Source organism: Anguilla rostrata, chromosome 15 (genome assembly GCF_018555375.3).
Source record: "Anguilla rostrata isolate EN2019 chromosome 15, ASM1855537v3, whole genome shotgun sequence".
NCBI classification, from domain to species: domain Eukaryota; kingdom Metazoa; phylum Chordata; class Actinopteri; order Anguilliformes; family Anguillidae; genus Anguilla; species Anguilla rostrata.
In genome coordinates this window covers 4460552-4479215 of record NC_057947.1, presented here as the reverse complement: position 1 = coordinate 4479215, position 18664 = coordinate 4460552, and the positions used below count along the sequence as shown (strand labels likewise).

General features: G+C 39.2%; 2 protein-coding genes and 1 long non-coding RNA gene across 3 annotated transcripts; all 3 read left to right on the top strand.

Annotated features, from left to right (window-relative positions):
* Nucleotides 1-5225: 5225 nt before the first annotated feature.
* LOC135240986 (uncharacterized) lies at nt 5226-6988 on the top strand. Its single transcript, XR_010325846.1, has 3 exons — nt 5226-5468; nt 6462-6572; nt 6878-6988. It is a non-coding gene; the product is annotated as an uncharacterized LOC135240986 (long non-coding RNA).
* A 691-nt stretch (nt 6989-7679) lies between these two features.
* Nucleotides 7680-11767, top strand: LOC135240985 (protein NLRC3-like). The gene is made up of 3 exons (XM_064311071.1): nt 7680-8013; nt 8775-10884; nt 11577-11767. The coding sequence occupies exons 1-3, from the start codon at nt 7695-7697 to the stop codon at nt 11752-11754; spliced, it is 2607 nt and encodes an 868-aa protein (XP_064167141.1). The 5' UTR covers nt 7680-7694; the 3' UTR covers nt 11755-11767.
* Nucleotides 11768-11784: 17 nt separating this feature from the next.
* LOC135241257 (tripartite motif-containing protein 16-like) lies at nt 11785-17101 on the top strand. Its single transcript, XM_064311491.1, has 5 exons — nt 11785-11816; nt 13901-13911; nt 14076-14208; nt 14791-14837; nt 15104-17101. The coding sequence occupies exons 1-5, from the start codon at nt 11785-11787 to the stop codon at nt 15700-15702; spliced, it is 822 nt and encodes a 273-aa protein (XP_064167561.1). The 3' UTR covers nt 15703-17101.
* Nucleotides 17102-18664: the final 1563 nt, after the last annotated feature.

Sequence of the window (18664 nt, the reverse complement as noted above, 5' to 3'; positions counted from 1 at the left end):
TCCGCGAAATGCGTTTTAAGATAAATCTGTCACTCCCAAAGCACCATAAAAATACAGTTTCTTCAACCGCTTTCAATCAGCTTACTATTTTGCATAGTGTTTAGGAACAGATGAAGCAACCGTTACGATTTCAGTCCTTTTTGTTTTTTGTGATAGAATATTATGACAAATAATCATATCACATAAACGTACTTAATTTTTAATTTGCTCTATTAAGGTTAACTGGCACAAGGGTTATGGCGTTGTCAGTTAGCGTTTTAGTTGCATTTCCTTGGAACACTCTTTCGCGGTGCGTCGGGAAACCTTTTTTTTCATGCAACAATGAAAACAATGAAAAATCAATAAAGTTTACAGCATGCTGGCAGCAACGAACAAGTCGGCCTAATTTGTAGCTTTGTATTGATGTATTGGTAACCAATTTGAAAACAGCAAAATTATTTGGATTCATACGTAAAATTCGAAAAAATGCAACTGTAGTTCTAGTGATTTAAAATCTGACATTATTTCATGGATGTGTGAATAATTAAGGTACACCATACAAATTAAAATGTTAAGTGTAAAATGAACTCTTACAGATTATATATGGTCCCAGTTGGATTAATGTGTAGCTAGCCTACTCTGTTAGAGTTTAAATAACACTGAACATTTCACTGTCGGCCCACACGAAAGCAATATATAAAATAATTAATATATAAAATAAGTCTTGTAAAAAATTTAGTTTCTGTAATGTGCTGCATTGAAAGCAGTACTCTTCTTTAAACGTATTTTAGGCCTACATCACAAAGCTATGCATAACCTATGTAACTGAATTCCCCATGACGAAAATATCTGCAAAGTAGCTATCCAATTACGTTTGTAGCCTATATCCACGTTTTACATTGAAAAGGCGGCTGTTAAAAAAAAAGATTTTCAGAGCATTAGCGCCACCCTTAGGTCAAGGATAATATTGTAAAATAAATCCCGTATGCATAACGGCAGTTAACATTAAGGCTTTTTGCATTCAAATGTTTAGTGTACTTACAGAGTACATATGGTCCCAATTAGACTCATATGTACACTGTGAGAGCTGAATTAACACTGGACATTTCACTGTGTGTAAATATGAAGTCCTTCCATAATTGCATTAAAATGTGGCTTACAAACATGCAGCAGGGAATTTCTGTGCTATAATTTTTTATAAGTAATTGTTTATTGGGATTTTACAACACAAAATGCAGGGTATAACATTATATAGTGTCCATTTCACAGGATACTGTTATGTTCTGAGTAAGGACCCACACGCAGACCAGGGAAATCCAAAAAACGTTGTCTTTAATCAGTCCTAGGTTCGAAGCCAGGTAATCAGAGAGAGGACGGTGCCGAATCGAGTTTCCAAAAGAATAGTGAAAAGACAGGCAAAAAATCAAAAACCAGGAGATCAGAATGGCGAAGGTACAAAGGGACAGGCAAAAGAGAAGTCAAGGCAAAGCGAAGGTCAAACCAGAAGCAAACAAAACCAAAAGGGGCAGGCAAACTCGAAGTCGGGCAAAGGGGTGTCGCAGGAATCTCGATAGACAAAGGCTTACTAACAATCGGCACAATGAATTCGATCAAGGTTCTGACTCTGAGCTGGTGGAAAAGACTGACATTTATACACTGGGGAAGGTAACAATCAAGGAGGGGTTAAGTGAGTGAGGGAGGAGTAACAAACAACATCCAGGTGAAGAACATTAGGAAAACAAATTCAATGACAGGGGACTGACAAAACGCGGACTGGAATCACATAGACAACAATGATAATAGACGGCCTGGGTGAAGCAGGTAAAACACGTGCAGAGAGAGAGAGGTGCAGTTAGAGCAAGAGACAGGTGCAGGCAATTGCAGAACTCAGCGTTAGAGCAGGCTAGAAAGAAAAGGGGCGGAGCTACAGCGCAGCATGGAAAAGGGGAGACTGTTTAATGTATTAGTATAGTGATCTAAACTATCAAAAACCCAAAACTAGTGTGTGTTAGTCCATTAGTAATATTCACATGTTAGTACATTAGTGAGGTTAGTACTTTACAATCTATAAGTTAGTAGGGATTAGTAGAAATTAGTAAAACTAGAAATAAGCAGGAAGTAAAGTAAAGCGAGACTGGAAAGAAGGGGGGAAACCACGAAAACCCGGAACCACCCGAATAGTGAAATCACACAAGTACAGGGGAGTGAAGCAGCTCAGGGAACACAGACACAGAGACAGTACTGGGGAGACAAGTGACCGGGAATACAGACTACAACAGGATAGTATCATTCAGGTCATTTAAATTGAGTCAATTGATGAACAATATTTCTCAATGAAAAGAAAGTGTTATCCTAAACCCTTCCCCAGTCAATCTCTTCATTACATGCCCCGAGTTCTATGTTCCATACAGTTTGTTCCCAGAGAAATGCTCATTGAATATATCATAGAAGGACAACACCACACCTTTAACAGGTTAGAGCCATTCCACTGCTGCATGTTCCAGTTTATTTGAATTGAAAGCTATCTTGCCAGATCATAATCTGCACCATAGATGTTTCATTCCAGATTCCACTCAATATAGTAGAGCTGACTGCCAAACTGTCAATATTCTAATCCTGCCCGTGAAGCCATAATCGTTGAATGACATACTGAAGTTGTCACAATTCCTGTAAATGTGTACTTTTGGACACATTTGCCAACATTTTCCATCAGTAAAGTGCAATCATGACAAATTAGTTGACAATTCAGTTGATAATTCCTTTTTATTTTTAAAATAAAGCAATTTAAAATAAAGCAAAACTACAGGTCAGACACATTTTTTCTGATTTGAATGAAGAAATAAATGATGTTGTCCTAACATAACCAAAAAAAAAAAAAAAATCTGTACAGCAATCATTCACTTCACCCAGTAATAAAATCATGTGTTGTTGTTGTGGTAGTCCAAAAGTCCAATTAAAAGTGCATTTCAAAGGCAAACACCATTTTGAAGACAGAGAAGAAAAGGGAAGAATTGAAATGGAATAACAGAACGCAGTAAGTATGCTGTTGTGGAGTGGGATGGAGAGGGGAGAGAAGTTTAAGGTGGGAGGGGGTTGGGAATGGGCAAGTTTAGTCGTATTAATACGCTTAATTTAGTAAAACTGAAAAGCTGGCAATAAAATGGCGATTAAAATGGAGTGTCTTATAAGTGGTCACAGCCTTTACACAAATATTCCCATCTGGGGCCAGATAAAACGTTTTCAGTTCTGCCCTAATATTCATGGATTTAATGTTTGCGTTTGTATTTCTCAATTAAATTGAGGTAATTGTTTATTAAACAACATCAATATTGAATCATCCATTCAATCGGTGGTTTTGTGAAAAAATGCCTTTTCTTTCAGTTCCATCCAGTGTAGGATAATATTTAATACACTAATTCTTAAAATCAGAATTGATGTAATTGTATTCTGCTTTCTGTTCATTCTAGACAGTGTTTATGTAGAATCAAACATCTTTATTTTTTATTTTTATTGGCCTCGATAAACAAATATACATATGCAGTACTCATACGTATTGGCAAGTTGAAGTCAAAATGTTAATTTGTGCTGTATACTCAAGCGGTTTTGATTTCTGATCAGGGTCGGCCCGAGGATTTTGGTGGCCCTGAAACAATTCTGTGGGATGTGTTAGAGCAGGGGGGGCGGGGGCGGTGTGAGGTTGATGTTTGGAGAGGTGTTGTTGGAATCTGTGGAGCGGGGTGGGGGGGAGGGGTGCTGTTGGATCCTATCAAAGGGGGAGGGGGGATTCTCTTGGTTCTGTTGCCATTCCATTTTTAATTTATATCGCTAGTTCCGCGATAGGGGATTACGAAACGTAATTACGAAAAGTTTACGTTATTTACCTCAGATAAACATTGGATCGTGTGGCCCCCCCTCGTGGTCGTGTGGCCCCCCCTAGCGGTTATGGCCCTAAACAACCGCGTAAAGCCTTTATGCCAAGGGCCGGCCCTGTTTCTGATCAAACATAGAATATGGGCAGAATGTACTCATTGTGACATGCCATTGATAGAATTTCCACACACAGCTAAAGCAACCAAGGAGTTTTTCCAGAGCCGAAAAGGGGAGTGATCTTGAGTGGCATAGTCAAATCACCCAGCCTGAATACAACTGAACAGCTTCACTTTCTGATTACAAGTCTGAAGGCAAAACTCCCCTGTAACAAACAGAAACTTTTTATGGCATACCAGGCAGTGTATGCCATACAAAGAGGGACAACCGGTGAGCCTATTAGGATAGGCCTATATTCATTTTATCCAAACAAATAAAGCAATCATTCACTTCACCCAGTAATAAAATAATAAACAGATTGCGTACATCACAAAGTCCAATTAAGTGGGCATTACAAGAGTAAACACCATTTTAAGGACAGATGAGAGTAAGGAAGGACTGAAATGGAATAACAGAACGCAGTAAGTAGCCTGTTGTGGGGTGGGATGGAGAAGGGAGAGATGTTAAAGATGGGAGGGGTATGAGGGGGTTGGTAATCTGCACGTTTAGAGGCATTAATGCATTTAATTCAGTAAAAGCTGAAAATGCTGACAATAAAATGTTTATTTAGGTGTAATAGGCTTAGCTAAGAGCTTACACCCTGAACACTAGTTGTCCACCGAGAATCAAGAAGTAATTAAAAAGTTTTAAGTTAGATTTATATGCTTTTCGTTCAATTTATTTTGGTTTATTTCTTTAAGAATTCAAAACTAGATCTCTTCTCTTTCAGTTTTACTTCTACCAGACAATAATGAGCTCCATTCTAAACCTTGTGAGATTTTGAGTATTTTCTCATCCTTCTGAAATTCTGCTCCTTAGAAATAATCCTTCACATGGCTCACTAAGGTAACAATATAAGCTCTTACAATGTTCTTACACTTCTCCTGCTCTTCTCAGATTTACTATAATTTTTTCTTAGATTGACCTATGTCCTTATTCATAATTCCTCCTGAGAGGAGGTTTACAAGAAACAGTTCAGAGTTCAGTAACTCAAGATAAGAAACTGATTTATTTCTCAAGATATAAGGCTATGATAAGTAGGTGATTTTTCCTCTTGTATATCATGGCCAAAAGTATGCGGGCACCTGACATTCAAAATCTCATCCAAAATTATGGGCATTAATATGGACTTGGTCCACTCTTTGCTGCTATAACAACCTCCACTCTTCTGGGAAGGCTTTATATATATATTGAAGCACTGCTGCAGGGATTGTCTTCCATTCAGCTTGAAAAAAACCAAAACATATTGGTCAACCCCTAGTGCAGTCTATATGTATCTGTTTGTATTTATGTGTCTAAGCATGTGTTCATCATTTTGTTATTTTGTGTGTTAACAGGTTGGTTAGAATCCTTTTCTGATCTGATGTGTTCCGGTCTCCTGAGATAGGAGGCACTGTTTCTAAAATGAATTTCTCTGGGGAGCCAGAAACCAAAGCAGGAATCCTCAGCCCTGATAGAAATAGGTATAAATTCATATATTTAATGTGCTGTGAGCTAGAAGTGCAGTAAGAGGACGAGTTTAACTGGAAACGTGTTTCCATGTGCTGTGAGTTAGAGCTGCAGTAACAGGATGAGTTTAACTGGAAACGTGTTTCCATGTGCTGTGAGTTAGAGCTGCAGTAACAGGATGAGTTTAACTGGAAACGTGTTTCCATGTGCTGTGAGTTAGAGCTGCAGTAAGAGGATGAGTTTAACTGGAAGCTATGTCTCCATGATTTGATCACAGGGTCCAGGAGGAAAGAGCAGGGGTACCTGTACCCAGCTGCCTGTCTATGAAGAGTGATCATTCAATGGATGATCCAATTGTCTTTAAAGGGGAATTCACAGGTGGTTCAAGGTAATTACACAGGTTCATACTGACACTACTTATTAATTTTATATCTGACTGTCATCTTTCAGGTACAGGTGGAATGCATCATGTCTCATACACATGTAGGTGGGACAGGGTTGGTTCTAGGCATAGATGCCATCAGTGGTCGCCTAGAGCGCCCTCTGTCCGGGGGGCACCAAACAGGTGCACAACTACTATCTCATCTCCAGCAACCCGTCCCACCCCAGGTTTCTCACCTAGAGTGTCAGAAAAGGTAGAACCCAGCTGGAGGTGGGGTATCATGCCACATTCGGACATATGTGGGGCGTATTATGTCACATTCAGATGTGCTGTGAGTTTGAGCTGCAGTAAGAGGATGAGTTTAACTGGAAGCTCTGTCTCCATGTGCTGTGAGTTTGAGCTGCAGTAAGAGGATGAGTTTAACTGGAAGCTCTGTCTCCATGTGCTGTGAGTTAGAGCTGCAGTAAGATGATGAGTTTAACTGGAAGCTCTGTCTCCATGTGCTGTGAGAGAGCTGCAGTAAGAGGATGAGTTTAACTGGAAGCTCTGTCTCCATGTGCTGTGAGAGAGCTGCAGTAAGAGGATGAGTTTAACTGGAAGCTCTGTCACCGTGTTCTGTTCACAGGGTCCAGGATGAAAGAGCAGGGTCACCTGTACCCAGCTGTCTGTCCATGAAGAGTGATCATTCAATGGATGATCCAATTGTTTTTAAAGGGGAATTCACAGGTGATTCAAGGTAATTACACAGGTCCATACTGACACTAATATTTAATTCTACTTCAATCTCACTGGTACCTTTCATATGCAAGTAGGGTGCATTAGGACCCATTTGAGTGTTTCTCTTCCCACCAGGGAGGTTTGTACCTCAGTCCCTTGATTTTTGGGGTTTCAGGCCTGGTTTGGCCCAATTAGTTTTCTGTTTCTTTGTGAAGTGTCTTTGTGACAGTTCATCATAAAAAGCGCAATACAAATACATTTTATTAGAGCTGCAGTAAGAGGATGAGTTTAACTGGAAGCTCTGTCCCCATGATTTGATCACAGGGTCCAGGAGGAAAGAGCAGGGGCACCTGTACCCAGCTGCCTGTCTATGAAGAGTGATCATTCAATGGATGATCCAATTGTCTTTAAAGGGGAATCCACAGGCGATTCAAGGTAATTACACAGGTTCACGGTTTACACACTGTTTAATTCCTTTCATGTGTAGGTTGGGGTATTATGTCACTTTCTGATGTATGTGGGGGGTATTGTGTCACGTTCAGGTGTATGTGGGGTGTATTGTGTCACATTCAGGTGTAAGTGCGGTGTATTATGTCATTTTCAGGTGTAGGTGGGGTGTATTGTGTCATGTTCAGGTGTAGGTGTGATGTTCTATATTGCAGTCAGGTGTGCTGTGAGTTAGAGCTGCAGTAAGAAAATTACTTTAACTGGAAACTAAGTCTCAAGATTTATTCACAGGATGCAGGGGTCACTGGAGTCAAGTTGTTCAGAAGAGAAGAATTCAGAAAAATGATCATTCCCAAAACAGGTGTGATAACTCATTTATTCTAATTGTTTTAGTAGTTTTTAAACGTTCTTCTGGTAGAACCTTTTCATTTGGATAAGTAACAACTTTAAGATATATTCATACATAATGTACATTAGTGCTCAATATTGCACCTCTGCCAGATATTAGTCACAACCTTCCACAGTGTAACATCACACCAACAAAATAAGCTAACTTTTTATTAACACAATTTAAACACATTTTTAAATTATATTTGTTTGTTAAATTCTGTTTCAATATGTAAACATTTATTTCAGTCATTCTGATACAGCACACTTCTTCATGTGTTTATTTCAGTCATTACTGCACACTCTGATGAAGCTGAAGAAGGATGAAAAGTTGAAAATGTTTCTGAGCCATCTTAGCCAGGATTTCCCAGAATGCTTTACGAGTTTATCTGAAGATCCTTCTACACTGGATAAGTTCATGAAGATGAAGAAATTGTTCAAGAGTCATATTGATAATTACCCAGAATGCACTGAGAGCAGGCAGGAGGATCCTGAGGCCCTGTACATAGCTGAGAAGATGTTGGAGGCCTGTGGTAGTGAGGGGTCATGGAAGATCACACATCATATCCTGAAGAACATGAAGCAGAAGGATCTCTCTGACTCACTGGAGAGAGATGAGCAGCACAGTAAGAGTTCTCTCATTGCTACTGTCTGTCAATTAGAATGCAGAATGTGTTTAGCAAACAAATCTAACAGTGAACAATGTTGTGATTTATAGCATTCACGCTAATATAATTGGATTTGACACTGAAAATTTTACATATTGAAAACATCACATACAACATGTACAGAAAAACATTTAAATTAAAGTACAGCATGAGGCAGTGATGCTTACTCTTTCACAGAAGACTAATGGTGCCTTATTTTTGCTTGAATAAATAAAGACAACGTAAAATCTGTTATATCTGACATTATGTTTGATTTATCTTCCGTTAAGACTTTGTGTGGATGAAATGAGGGTTAGTTATGTCCTAATATGTAAAACCATAGAATTGAAAGATGGTGTACTTTCTTTTTCAAATCACTGTACCACAAAGACACATCCACTACATACACCTGAAAAAAGGAATGAAAATGAAGAATTGACAAATTGTCAGTGTTTTTTCCCTTCATCCTGATTGTATAAATGCAACAGTATATACTTTTTTCTGCCAATTTGTTCTATATATGACAAATTATTATTGAAAGGTAGGCAACATACTGTCAAAGGTGATTAAAACTGAGAGAAGTTTAACCCACAGCAAGACATGAGTAACACACTGGTTGAGGTGTGTAAAATACTTTGAAAACTAACTGCATAATTATATTTGTTGACTGTTTCTTGAAATCTGTTATTGAATGACTAAAGTTTATATACATAATTGTTTCTTACATTTCCTTTCTTCAGAAAAAACTATTAAAAGAGCCCAGCAGGCACTGAAAATTGATCAGAAGAAGAAGGTTGAATGCATATTTGAAGGTTTCGTGAAGCAGGGTCCCCCAACGCTCCTCAACGAGCTCTATACAGAGCTCTACATCACAGAGGGGGGAAGTGGGGCAGTCAATACTGAACATGAGATCAGACATATTGAGGCAATATCAAATAGACAGAGGACCCAGGAGACTGCAATCCCCTGCAATGACATATTTAAGCCTTTACCTGGACAAGAGAAACCTATCAGAACTGTGCTTACAAAGGGCATTGCTGGCATTGGGAAAACCATCTCTGTGCAGAAGTTCATTCTGGACTGGGCAGAAGGAAAAGCCAATCAGGACATTGATTTCATCTTTTCTCTTCCTTTCCGAGATCTGAATCTAAAGAAGGAGAGAGAATTCAGTCTGATGCAACTTCTCCAGCAGTACTTTCCACAACTGAAAGAGATTAAAAACATTGACAACGATGAAGTCAAAATTGTGTTTATCTTTGATGGTCTGGATGAGTGCCGACTTGCTCTAGATTTCCAAAGCAATGAGATCTGCTGTGATATAACAGAGTCATCATCAGTAGATGTGCTGCTGACCAACCTCATTAAGGGGAATCTGCTTCCCTCTGCTCTCCTCTGGATCACCTCCCGACCAGCAACAGCCAATCAAATCCCTCCAGAGTGCATCCATCAGGTGACAGAGGTACGAGGGTTCAAGGACCCACAAAAGGAGGAGTATTTCAGAAAGAGAATCAGAGATCATAACCAGGCCAGCACAATTCTCTCACACATAAAGTCATCCAGGAGTCTCTACATCATGTGTCACATACCAGTCTTCTGCTGGATTTCTGCTACTGTCCTGGAGACAATGTTGGGTGAAACAGAGAGTGGAGATCTGCCCAATAGTCTGACTGAAATGTACACACACTTCCTGCTCATTCAGACTAATATGAAGAATCAGAAGTATCTTGGCACCAATCGAAAGAAAATATCACTGTCAGATACAGAAATGATCCTGAAACTGAGACAGCTGGCTTTTGTACAGCTGAAAAAGGGCAATCTGATATTCTATGAAGAGGACCTGAGAGAGAGTGGTATTGATGTAAATGAAGCTTCAGTGTACTCTGGGGTGTGCACAGAGATCTTTAAAGAGGAATGTGGATTAGATCAGCAGAAAGTCTACTGCTTTGTGCATCTGAGCATTCAGGAGTATCTGGCTGCCTTGTTTGTCTTTCATTCATTAGTAAGTGAGAACAGAAATGTACTCAGTGCAGATGAATCAAAACCTTACAGTGACAAAGTGCAGCTGTCCGAGTTACACAATAGTGCAGTGGATCAGGCCTTAGAGAGTAAGAATGGACATCTGGATCTTTTCCTCCGATTCCTTCTTGGTCTCTCTCTGGACTACACGCAGACTCTGTTAGGAGGGCTACTGACACAGACAGGAAGCAGATCACCTGTACCAGAGCCACTGACACAGACAGGAAGCAGATCACCTGTACCAGACCCTCAGACACAAACAGGAAGCAGATCACCTGTACCAGACCCACAGACACAAACAGGAAGCAGATCACCTGTACCAGGCCCACAGACACTGACAGGAAGCAGATCACCTGTACCAGGCCCACAGACACTGACAGGAAGCAGATCACCTGTATCAGACCCACAGACAAGAAGTAGATCTGATAGTAACTCTATTTTTACTTTCTTTAAAAAATTACTGCCATGGACAGGAAGCAAATCAACTGTACCCGACCCACAGACACAGACAGGAAGCAGATCAGAGAGCATTGAGAAAACAGTCAAGTACATTAAGATGAAGATCAGAGAGGAATCTTCAGCAGAGAGGACCATTAATCTGTTCCACTGTCTGAATGAACTGAATGACAATTCTCTAGTGGAGGAAATCCAAAATTCCCTAAGATCAGGAACACTCTCTGATAAAGAGCTGGAACCACACCAATGTTCAGCTCTGGCCTTTGTGTTACTGATGTCAGAGGAGAGCCTGATTGAGTTTGACTTGAAGACCTACAACACATCAGCAGCAGGTCATCAGAGACTGCTACCAGTAGTCAGAATCTGCAGGAAGGCCATGTGAGTATTATGTCATTAATAATGCAGATGATTTGCAGAACCACTTTCTATTACTTATAGTACAATAAAGTACAATAAAATGTTTGGGAAAGTGAGAATTTGGTTTATAATAAAAAAAATAAATTAATTAATTAAAAAATTAAAAAAAAACAGTCCCACATTTTAGAATAACAAATACAGGTCAAGGTGTATGAATTCTGCAAAAGTGTGTAAAGACAGAGATTGCCATTGCATCATAGATATGCCTTAAGATGATTATTTTATAATATTTTCAAGGTAAGAATCCTGCATAATACACCTTTAAATTCTCAATTTCACTCTTCATTACTGAACACTTTCATTGTTACATTTCATGTTTTATATTGCACTTCTTAATTGTACAATAATCATACAAAAATATATGGACTCTTTATTTGCAGACTGAACTGTTGTGTTAAGACAAGATACACTATGAAAAAAATTGGCTATTTGGGTCTGAATTACATCCGTAGAACTGTCAGAATTTGGTCCAGTAGGACATCTGATTCTCTGGTCAAAAGTTTTGCCATTTGAAAATTTCACACAGAGATCTTATTCAGAGCATCACAGACCATAACATCTCAGTTAACTCTTCATGACTGAACACAGTGTTACATTTCCAATATTACATGCTTTATTTTATCTAATATTATTATACTGTATCTTCTTTGCAGACTGAACAGCTGTGAACTCACAGAGAAGTCCTGTGATATTGTGGCCTCAGCTCTCCAGTTACCAAACTCACCTTTGAGAGATCTGGACCTCAGCTACAACAACCTGGGAGATTCTGGAGTGAAGCTGCTCTGTGCTGGACTGATGAGTCAAAACTGTAAACTCCGGAGACTGGGGTGAGTAGTGATCTGTACTGAAGAATTTGTCATCATGGCTGAGCTCACACTGTTTCTGCTGGATAGGTACTGTGCATCTAAATTTCAACACAAATTTACCTGGAATTTCTGCTGTTGAAGTTACCTTCAATAAATTTAGCCACTGAAGTAGCTACGTAGCTATTATTGATAATGTTATTGATAACTGATAATCATTCCACTGCTAGTTCTTGGAAGAATTAAATGTTTGCTAACGTAATCTGTGTGGTAGGTAAAGTTAAGTAGCGTACCCTGGCTTGCTAGGTAAGATAACATTACCTGCTGGATAGAGCATGTTAACTAGAACTAAAACATATTTGTGAACCAATTATTTTTATTCGTGAGCCAGTTACATTTATTCGTGAACCAGCTGCACTAATTTGTGGATCCATTACATTTATTTGAGAACCACTTATTTGTAAGTTACAAAAATATTAGTGAATCTCTTATTTGTGAAACACTCAAGCTATTTTTAAAATATATTTTTGAAACAATACCCCCAAAAAATTCATCCATAATGAATAATATATGAATATTAGGGGGTGTATCCAAATCCAATGAAGTTTTTTTTTACAAATTGTTACTCTGCCCCATTACCAATGATTTATGAATCATGTTTTACATGTGTTTACCAATGTTTAAATGCTGTTTTCTGGTCACAAAGGACGTACAGACCATTTGTGAATCATCCCCTCAGACTTTAGTCCAGCAGGACATAAGACAAGTGACAATATAAGAAAATGGGTTATTTGGGTAAGAATTACATCTGTCAGAATTTGGCCCAATAGGATTTCTGGTTCTGTGGCCCAAAGTTTTGTAATGTGAGAGCCTCAAACTGACATCTTCTACACTGATTTTAAAATCTCAATTAACTCTTCATCACTGAACAGTGTTACATTTCAAATATTACATGCTTTATTTTATCTAATATTATTATACTGTACCTTCTTTGCAGACTGAACAGCTGTGGACTCACAGAAAAGTCCAGTGGTATTGTGGCCTCAGCTCTCCAGTTACCAAACTCACCTTTGAGACATCTGGACCTCAGCTACAATAACCTGGGAAATTCTGGAGTGGAGCTGCTCTGTGCTGGACTGATGAGTCCAAACTGTAAACTACAGAGACTGGGGTGAGTAATGTTCTGTACTGAGTGACCTGAACTGAATAGAATTATTGATTATGCTCGTTCTCTCTTTGTTTACTCCTGTGTCCCCCAGCATTATTTTTGTCCACATTAGTCTCATCCCTCTCTTCTTACTCCTCTATCACTGAAAAGAAAGAAAGAATGTAAGGTTTCACTGGAGTCTGTGGTATCACATATTTTGCCGTGGCACATGCTAAAGATTTCTATATGTAGGAAAACCACTGGAATATTTAGTGAATCTCATTTATACAACCCCTCCCTGCTTCTGTGTGTACATCGCAGGAATGTGTATACAAATAGGATGAGTGTCACAATCAGCAGTTAATTTTAACTTTGTGTGTGTGTGTGTGTGTGTGTGTGTGTGTGTGGACTCTCCACAGGTTGGGTTGGTGTAATCTCACGGAGGGCTGCTGTGATGTTCTGGCCTCAGTCCTACGTGCTCCTCACTCAGAGCTGAGAGATCTGGAACTCAGAGACAACGAGCTTCAGGATTCAGGAGTGAGAGCGCTCTCTGCTGGACTGGAGGACCCACACTGTAAACTGCAGATACTGGGGTGAGTTCTAACACAACCCCCTTAAATCAAAAAAGGGCTTGAATGTGACAAAATACAACACTAATGTTAATGTTTTGAATGTGTGAATATTTGACAGAACTGAAACAGTAAGTTACTTTTCTTCCTCTTCTTAGAATAATACCATACACCCATTTGTAATTTAATGTAATTAAATTAAATGTAATTTAAATGTAATTTAAATTTGGACTAAACATCTTTTTGAGAAGTATCAAATCAGAACATTTCAAAATTTATGCATTCCTCAAAATGAAGAAAATGAACTGAACCTGTTGAAATTAAATGAACCTGTTCATCTGATAAAGATTAATTCCAAAGCCCTGTTATATTTAGCTGTAGAGGGTGCATGACACACTGCCATGTGCTTGATATGCATGGCCCTGTGCTGTAACGTGTGTTTGTCCTTCTCCCTGCAGGATGTCAGGCTGTAGAGTCACACAGAGAGGCTGTGATTCTCTGGCTTCAGCTCTGTGTTCAAACCCCTCACACCTGAGAGAGCTGGACCTGAGCTACAATCACCCAGGAGACTCAGGAGTGAGAGCGCTGTCTGCTGCTAAACTGGACACACTCACACTGCTGTAAGTACAGAGAGTTTCCACACTGCAGCTCACAAACACACACACACACACACACACCTGAGAGAGCTGGACCTGAGATACAATCACCCAGAAGACTCAGGAGTGAGAGCACCGTCTGTTACTAAACTGGACACACTCAAACTTCTGTAAGTACAGAGTGTTTCCACATGCCACCCCACACACACTCACACATACATTGTCTTCCAAGAAAATCCCCATAAAACAAGACCAATGTTTCAAAAACCAAAATACAGCAGAATATTCCAAAAACCAGGGATGAAAATGTAGAAATGCCCCATGCAAGACACAAGAAATGTCAGAGCCAGCTGCAAGGTCCAGATGCCCCCAGATGCCAACCACTCAAGTAAAGACAGATCCACATTTTAAATAGTTGAAAGAGGGGGATGGATCTTATTCTGGCCCATGCATACTTTATGAATGATCAGGGGAGGATACTTGACCTGATTGGTTAAGGTGTGGAAGGGGGGTCAGACATGGCTGGCTTATTTAAAAGCTGACAAATTTTCTTATTGAAGTGGTCTTATGTTAGCAGGCAGCATTCCTACTGTCAAACAGAGCAGGCCACTTAATAACCATGGAATACTGTGTGGACTATGAGCAACTTTGCCATATCAAATTATACTGTCTCTGTCTTTATCAAAGGCAATAATATAAAACTAGATATCCAACAACACACTCATACTTACTCTCTGTTCTGCTGTTACAAGTGTGGACAATGGAGGAGAGAACAGGACCAAACCAGGACCCAGGAAATGTGAGTCTGTATTGACGCACAACACTTTTCGTGCTGTGTGTGTGTGTGTGTGTGTGTGTGTGTGTGTGTGTCTGTATCTGTATCTGTGTGTGTGGGCGTGTGTGACTTTACAGAAAAATTTCTCTTACACATATACACACACACACAAACTGAAACACACAATCATGCACACAAAGGCACAGGTTCTATCACTGCTTTTTATCTTTTCACTAACAAGGTGAATATTAATAATGATAATTAATCTCATTTTTGGCTCTGGTGTGCAGACGGCTGTCAGCTCACACTGGATCCAAACACGGCGAACAGAGGACTGTCCCTGTCTGAGGGGAACAGGAAGGTGACCCACACACTGGGGAGAGAGGAGCAGCCATATCCTGATCATCCAGAGAGATTCAAGAACTGGCACCAGGTTATGTGCAGAGAGTGTGTGTGTGAGCGCTGTTACTGGGAGGCTGAGTACAGTGTGTCTGAGGAAGGAGGGGTTTATATAGCAGTGGCATACAAAGGAATCAGCAGGAAAGGAAAGGACTCTGACAGTTTGTTTGGAGGGAATAAAAACTCTTGGAGCCTGAGGCATGTTAAACAGACTTACTCCGTGAGTCACAATGAGAACGGCACACACCTACCTGGCACCCCCTCCCCCAACCGCAGAGAGGGAGTGTGTGGTGATGATGATGGTGATGGAGTGTGTGTGTACAGGGTAGGAGTGTGTGTGGACCGTCCAGCCGGCACTCTGTCCTTCTACAGCATCTCTGACACGCTGACCCTACTGCACAGATTCCACACACACTTCACTGAACACACACCCCTCTGCGCTGGATTTGGAGTGTATAACTCCTCAGTGTCCCTGCGCCAACTGGAGTAGAGTTTATGTCTCTCTGATACACATACACACACATATGCAGTACGGGAACAAATTTTGGAAACATTGTGATTTAAAAAATGTAGTACTCTTGCTAAACATTTATCTATGCCCTTTCTTTCGTTGGAGTGTTAGTAATTAGCTAAATAATGGGCATCAGTAATTAGAAATGCACAAGTATTAAAGCCAAAAAATAATTTGCTTTGCATAAATATTATCATTTTATGTAGAAAATACTGGACAAAGAAATACATGATCAATCGGATGATAAAATTTCCAACAGTAAAATACAATAGACTGCTAAAATATGTAGGTATGACACAGATTTAACACAAATACTAATTATTTCTAAATGTTAATTTTATGTTGATATCACATTTATTACATATTGCATTAATTACATATCTATTAAACTTATTATCTATTATTTCAAAAAGTCAGATTGTTGCAAAATATTGCATTAATCATCTCTGTTTATAAATGGGGGTTTCCATAAATTGTGCTAGTACTGTACATTCTCACCCACACATGCACACACACACACACACACAAACACACACACTTCTACAGTCTCACACTCACATGCATGCACACTCTCTCGCGCTCTCTCTTGCTCTCACACACACATGCAATCACACACAGGCACTCACTAATTCGGATTACAATATTTAATGGTGAAATATTAATGTTAAATCTTGTAAAATCCAGGGAATCATTAATTTTACAGTAAAATACTAAGTACAATATTTGGCTGGGAAAAATTATTGTTAAATCTTGTAAAAGTCAGGGAATTTTTAAGTGTACATAAGAAAATGGACTTTTAGGAGGTTCAGTTTAAGTTTGTTTCAGTTTGTCTATGTTTTTACTTTTTTTTTATTTTTTTTTTACATGATCTATGTTTTTATATTTTAACACAAAATTATATTTTAAATGTAGATAATATATTTACTAGTAATTCCCAAATTATTCCCAGACCATTGTAAATATTGTAAATGTTCAATGTACTTTTGATGGTTAAAATATGAATATAACATATGAAGAGTGTTATACTGGCAATAGAGTGCATGGTAGATGATTTAGAAATCTTACTTCTGTCTATTGCATCTTTGTATAAACAATTAGTTTCAATGTGCAATATTCTGTGGGTGAATGCAACTGATAGGGAGAATGCGGAATTATTCTTGCAGTGAACTAATTTCCTTTCATGACTGTAAATAACAATGGATTGACATTCTTAATGTTTATTTTGCTTGAAACCTTTTCAGTAGATTTCAGTAGAGTTTATGATCAATGTTCATCAATGATTAAACCTGAATAAAAATATTGAATGTTTTTCATGACCGGAGTCTTCATGCCTACTTGAAACAGGTCTCGCTAGAGGAAGAGGTTTTCTCTCAATGAGACTGCAGCTGTATAAATAAAGGTTAAATAAATACATAAATAAAATCGAAATCCTGTGACATAGCTGTAGTTACTGCATGTACTGTATCGGATTTCACATGGGCTCAATACAAGCGGATCAGGACAGGGCTAAACCTGTGATGGATTGGCAATCTCTCCAGGGTATATTTCTGCCTCTTGCCCAATGCATGCTGGGATAGGCTCCAGCACTGAGTATAATGACTAGCTAGTTAGACTACTAGGGTAAACGCTAGCAGGTTTTATTTCAAACAAAGCAGCAACATACAGTGCAGGGGGACCTGAAGTCTGAGGGCACTAACAGCACTGTTTTAATTATTTATCAAGGGCTAATACAATTATGATACTGTGGTTATACTTCGTATTCAAGAATATCATAATTGTATTAGCCCTTGACAAATAGGCCAATACAATTAAATAAATGGATTGCATTTATATAGCGCTTTTATCCAAAGCGCTTTACAATTGATGCCTCTCATTCGCCAGAGCAGTTAGGGGTTAGGTGTCTTGCTCAAGGACACTTCGACACGCCCAGGCCGGTTTTGAACCGGCAACCCTCCGACTGCTAGACAATCGTTCTTACCTCCTGAGCCATGTCGCCCCATAGTGCAATTAGTAGCCTATTTACCAAAGTACACCAATTTACATTGGTGTACTTTGGTGGAAGTAGTAGTTCTCGATGAAACAATGCAAAAACTACGCTCTGTGAATGTTCGTGAGTAACCACGCCATTATGTTTGGAAAGAGAAATTGCTGTTGAGTTTCTCTAATGTAAATTTTCAGCACATTGAGCAGCATTGAACTACCACTGTAACAATAATAGGTCCGTTATAATCTGCGTGGACCTCAGCACTTGCACTAAACGGCCTGTGTCAGTCCAGCAGTACGAGCGTGAACTCCAACATGCCAAATCACTCAATACGCCCAAGGGATCCCTGAAGATAGCACCTTGCTTACACTGTTTCCCTGCTTACTACTAACTCATTAGTGCATATCATCATAATACATTTCTGTATGTCGACCAAGACAGTGGTCAGTGTTGTTCACCAAGAAGTGATGTGAAAGCAGTAGAACGTATCCACAGAGTAAAAATTATTTGAATGAATAAAACCACACCTACAGATAAACTAACCTACAGTGAGAAACCACACTCCTAAAGATATGAAACCCCACCCACAAAGTTTCAGTACAAGGAGAAAATCTGTGATATTTTGATACCATCCAAACACAAGCTTTGCCATATGTATTCAGTGAAATTATGGCACAGGCAATCAGAACTAAACAGTTTGGTAACTTCAAACGCACTGCAGGGATATCAACAGCATCCAAACAAAACAGTGATCCTATACAACTTCAAGTATTTGTTCCCTCTATTTGTGGACAAATACATTGATTATAGCAGTGCCATACGTGTTTGCATTGACACAAACAATTAATTACAAATTAAATTTAGCACTTTTCCAGACTGGACTGCTGACTCATCAGTAGCTTCCCTAGCTCTTGCATGCATGACTGAAGCTGTATTTGCATGCAAGAAAAGGACCAC

Bases quoted from the DNA above. Each gene is read 5' to 3' on its own strand.
- LOC135240985 (XM_064311071.1), top strand. From the start codon at position 7,695: ATGAAGCTGAAGAAGGATGAAAAGTTGAAAATGTTTCTGAGCCATCTT. The intron at 8,014-8,774 runs GTAAGAGTTCTC...TCCTTTCTTCAG, and splicing joins GGAGAGAGATGAGCAGCACA to AAAAAACTATTAAAAGAGCC. The intron at 10,885-11,576 runs GTGAGTATTATG...TCTTCTTTGCAG, and splicing joins AGAATCTGCAGGAAGGCCAT to ACTGAACAGCTGTGAACTCA.
- LOC135241257 (XM_064311491.1), top strand. From the start codon at position 11,785: ATGGCTGAGCTCACACTGTTTCTGCTGGATAG. The intron at 14,209-14,790 runs GTAAGTACAGAG...TGCTGTTACAAG, and splicing joins CTGGACACACTCAAACTTCT to TGTGGACAATGGAGGAGAGA. The intron at 14,838-15,103 runs GTGAGTCTGTAT...TCTGGTGTGCAG, and splicing joins CAAACCAGGACCCAGGAAAT to ACGGCTGTCAGCTCACACTG.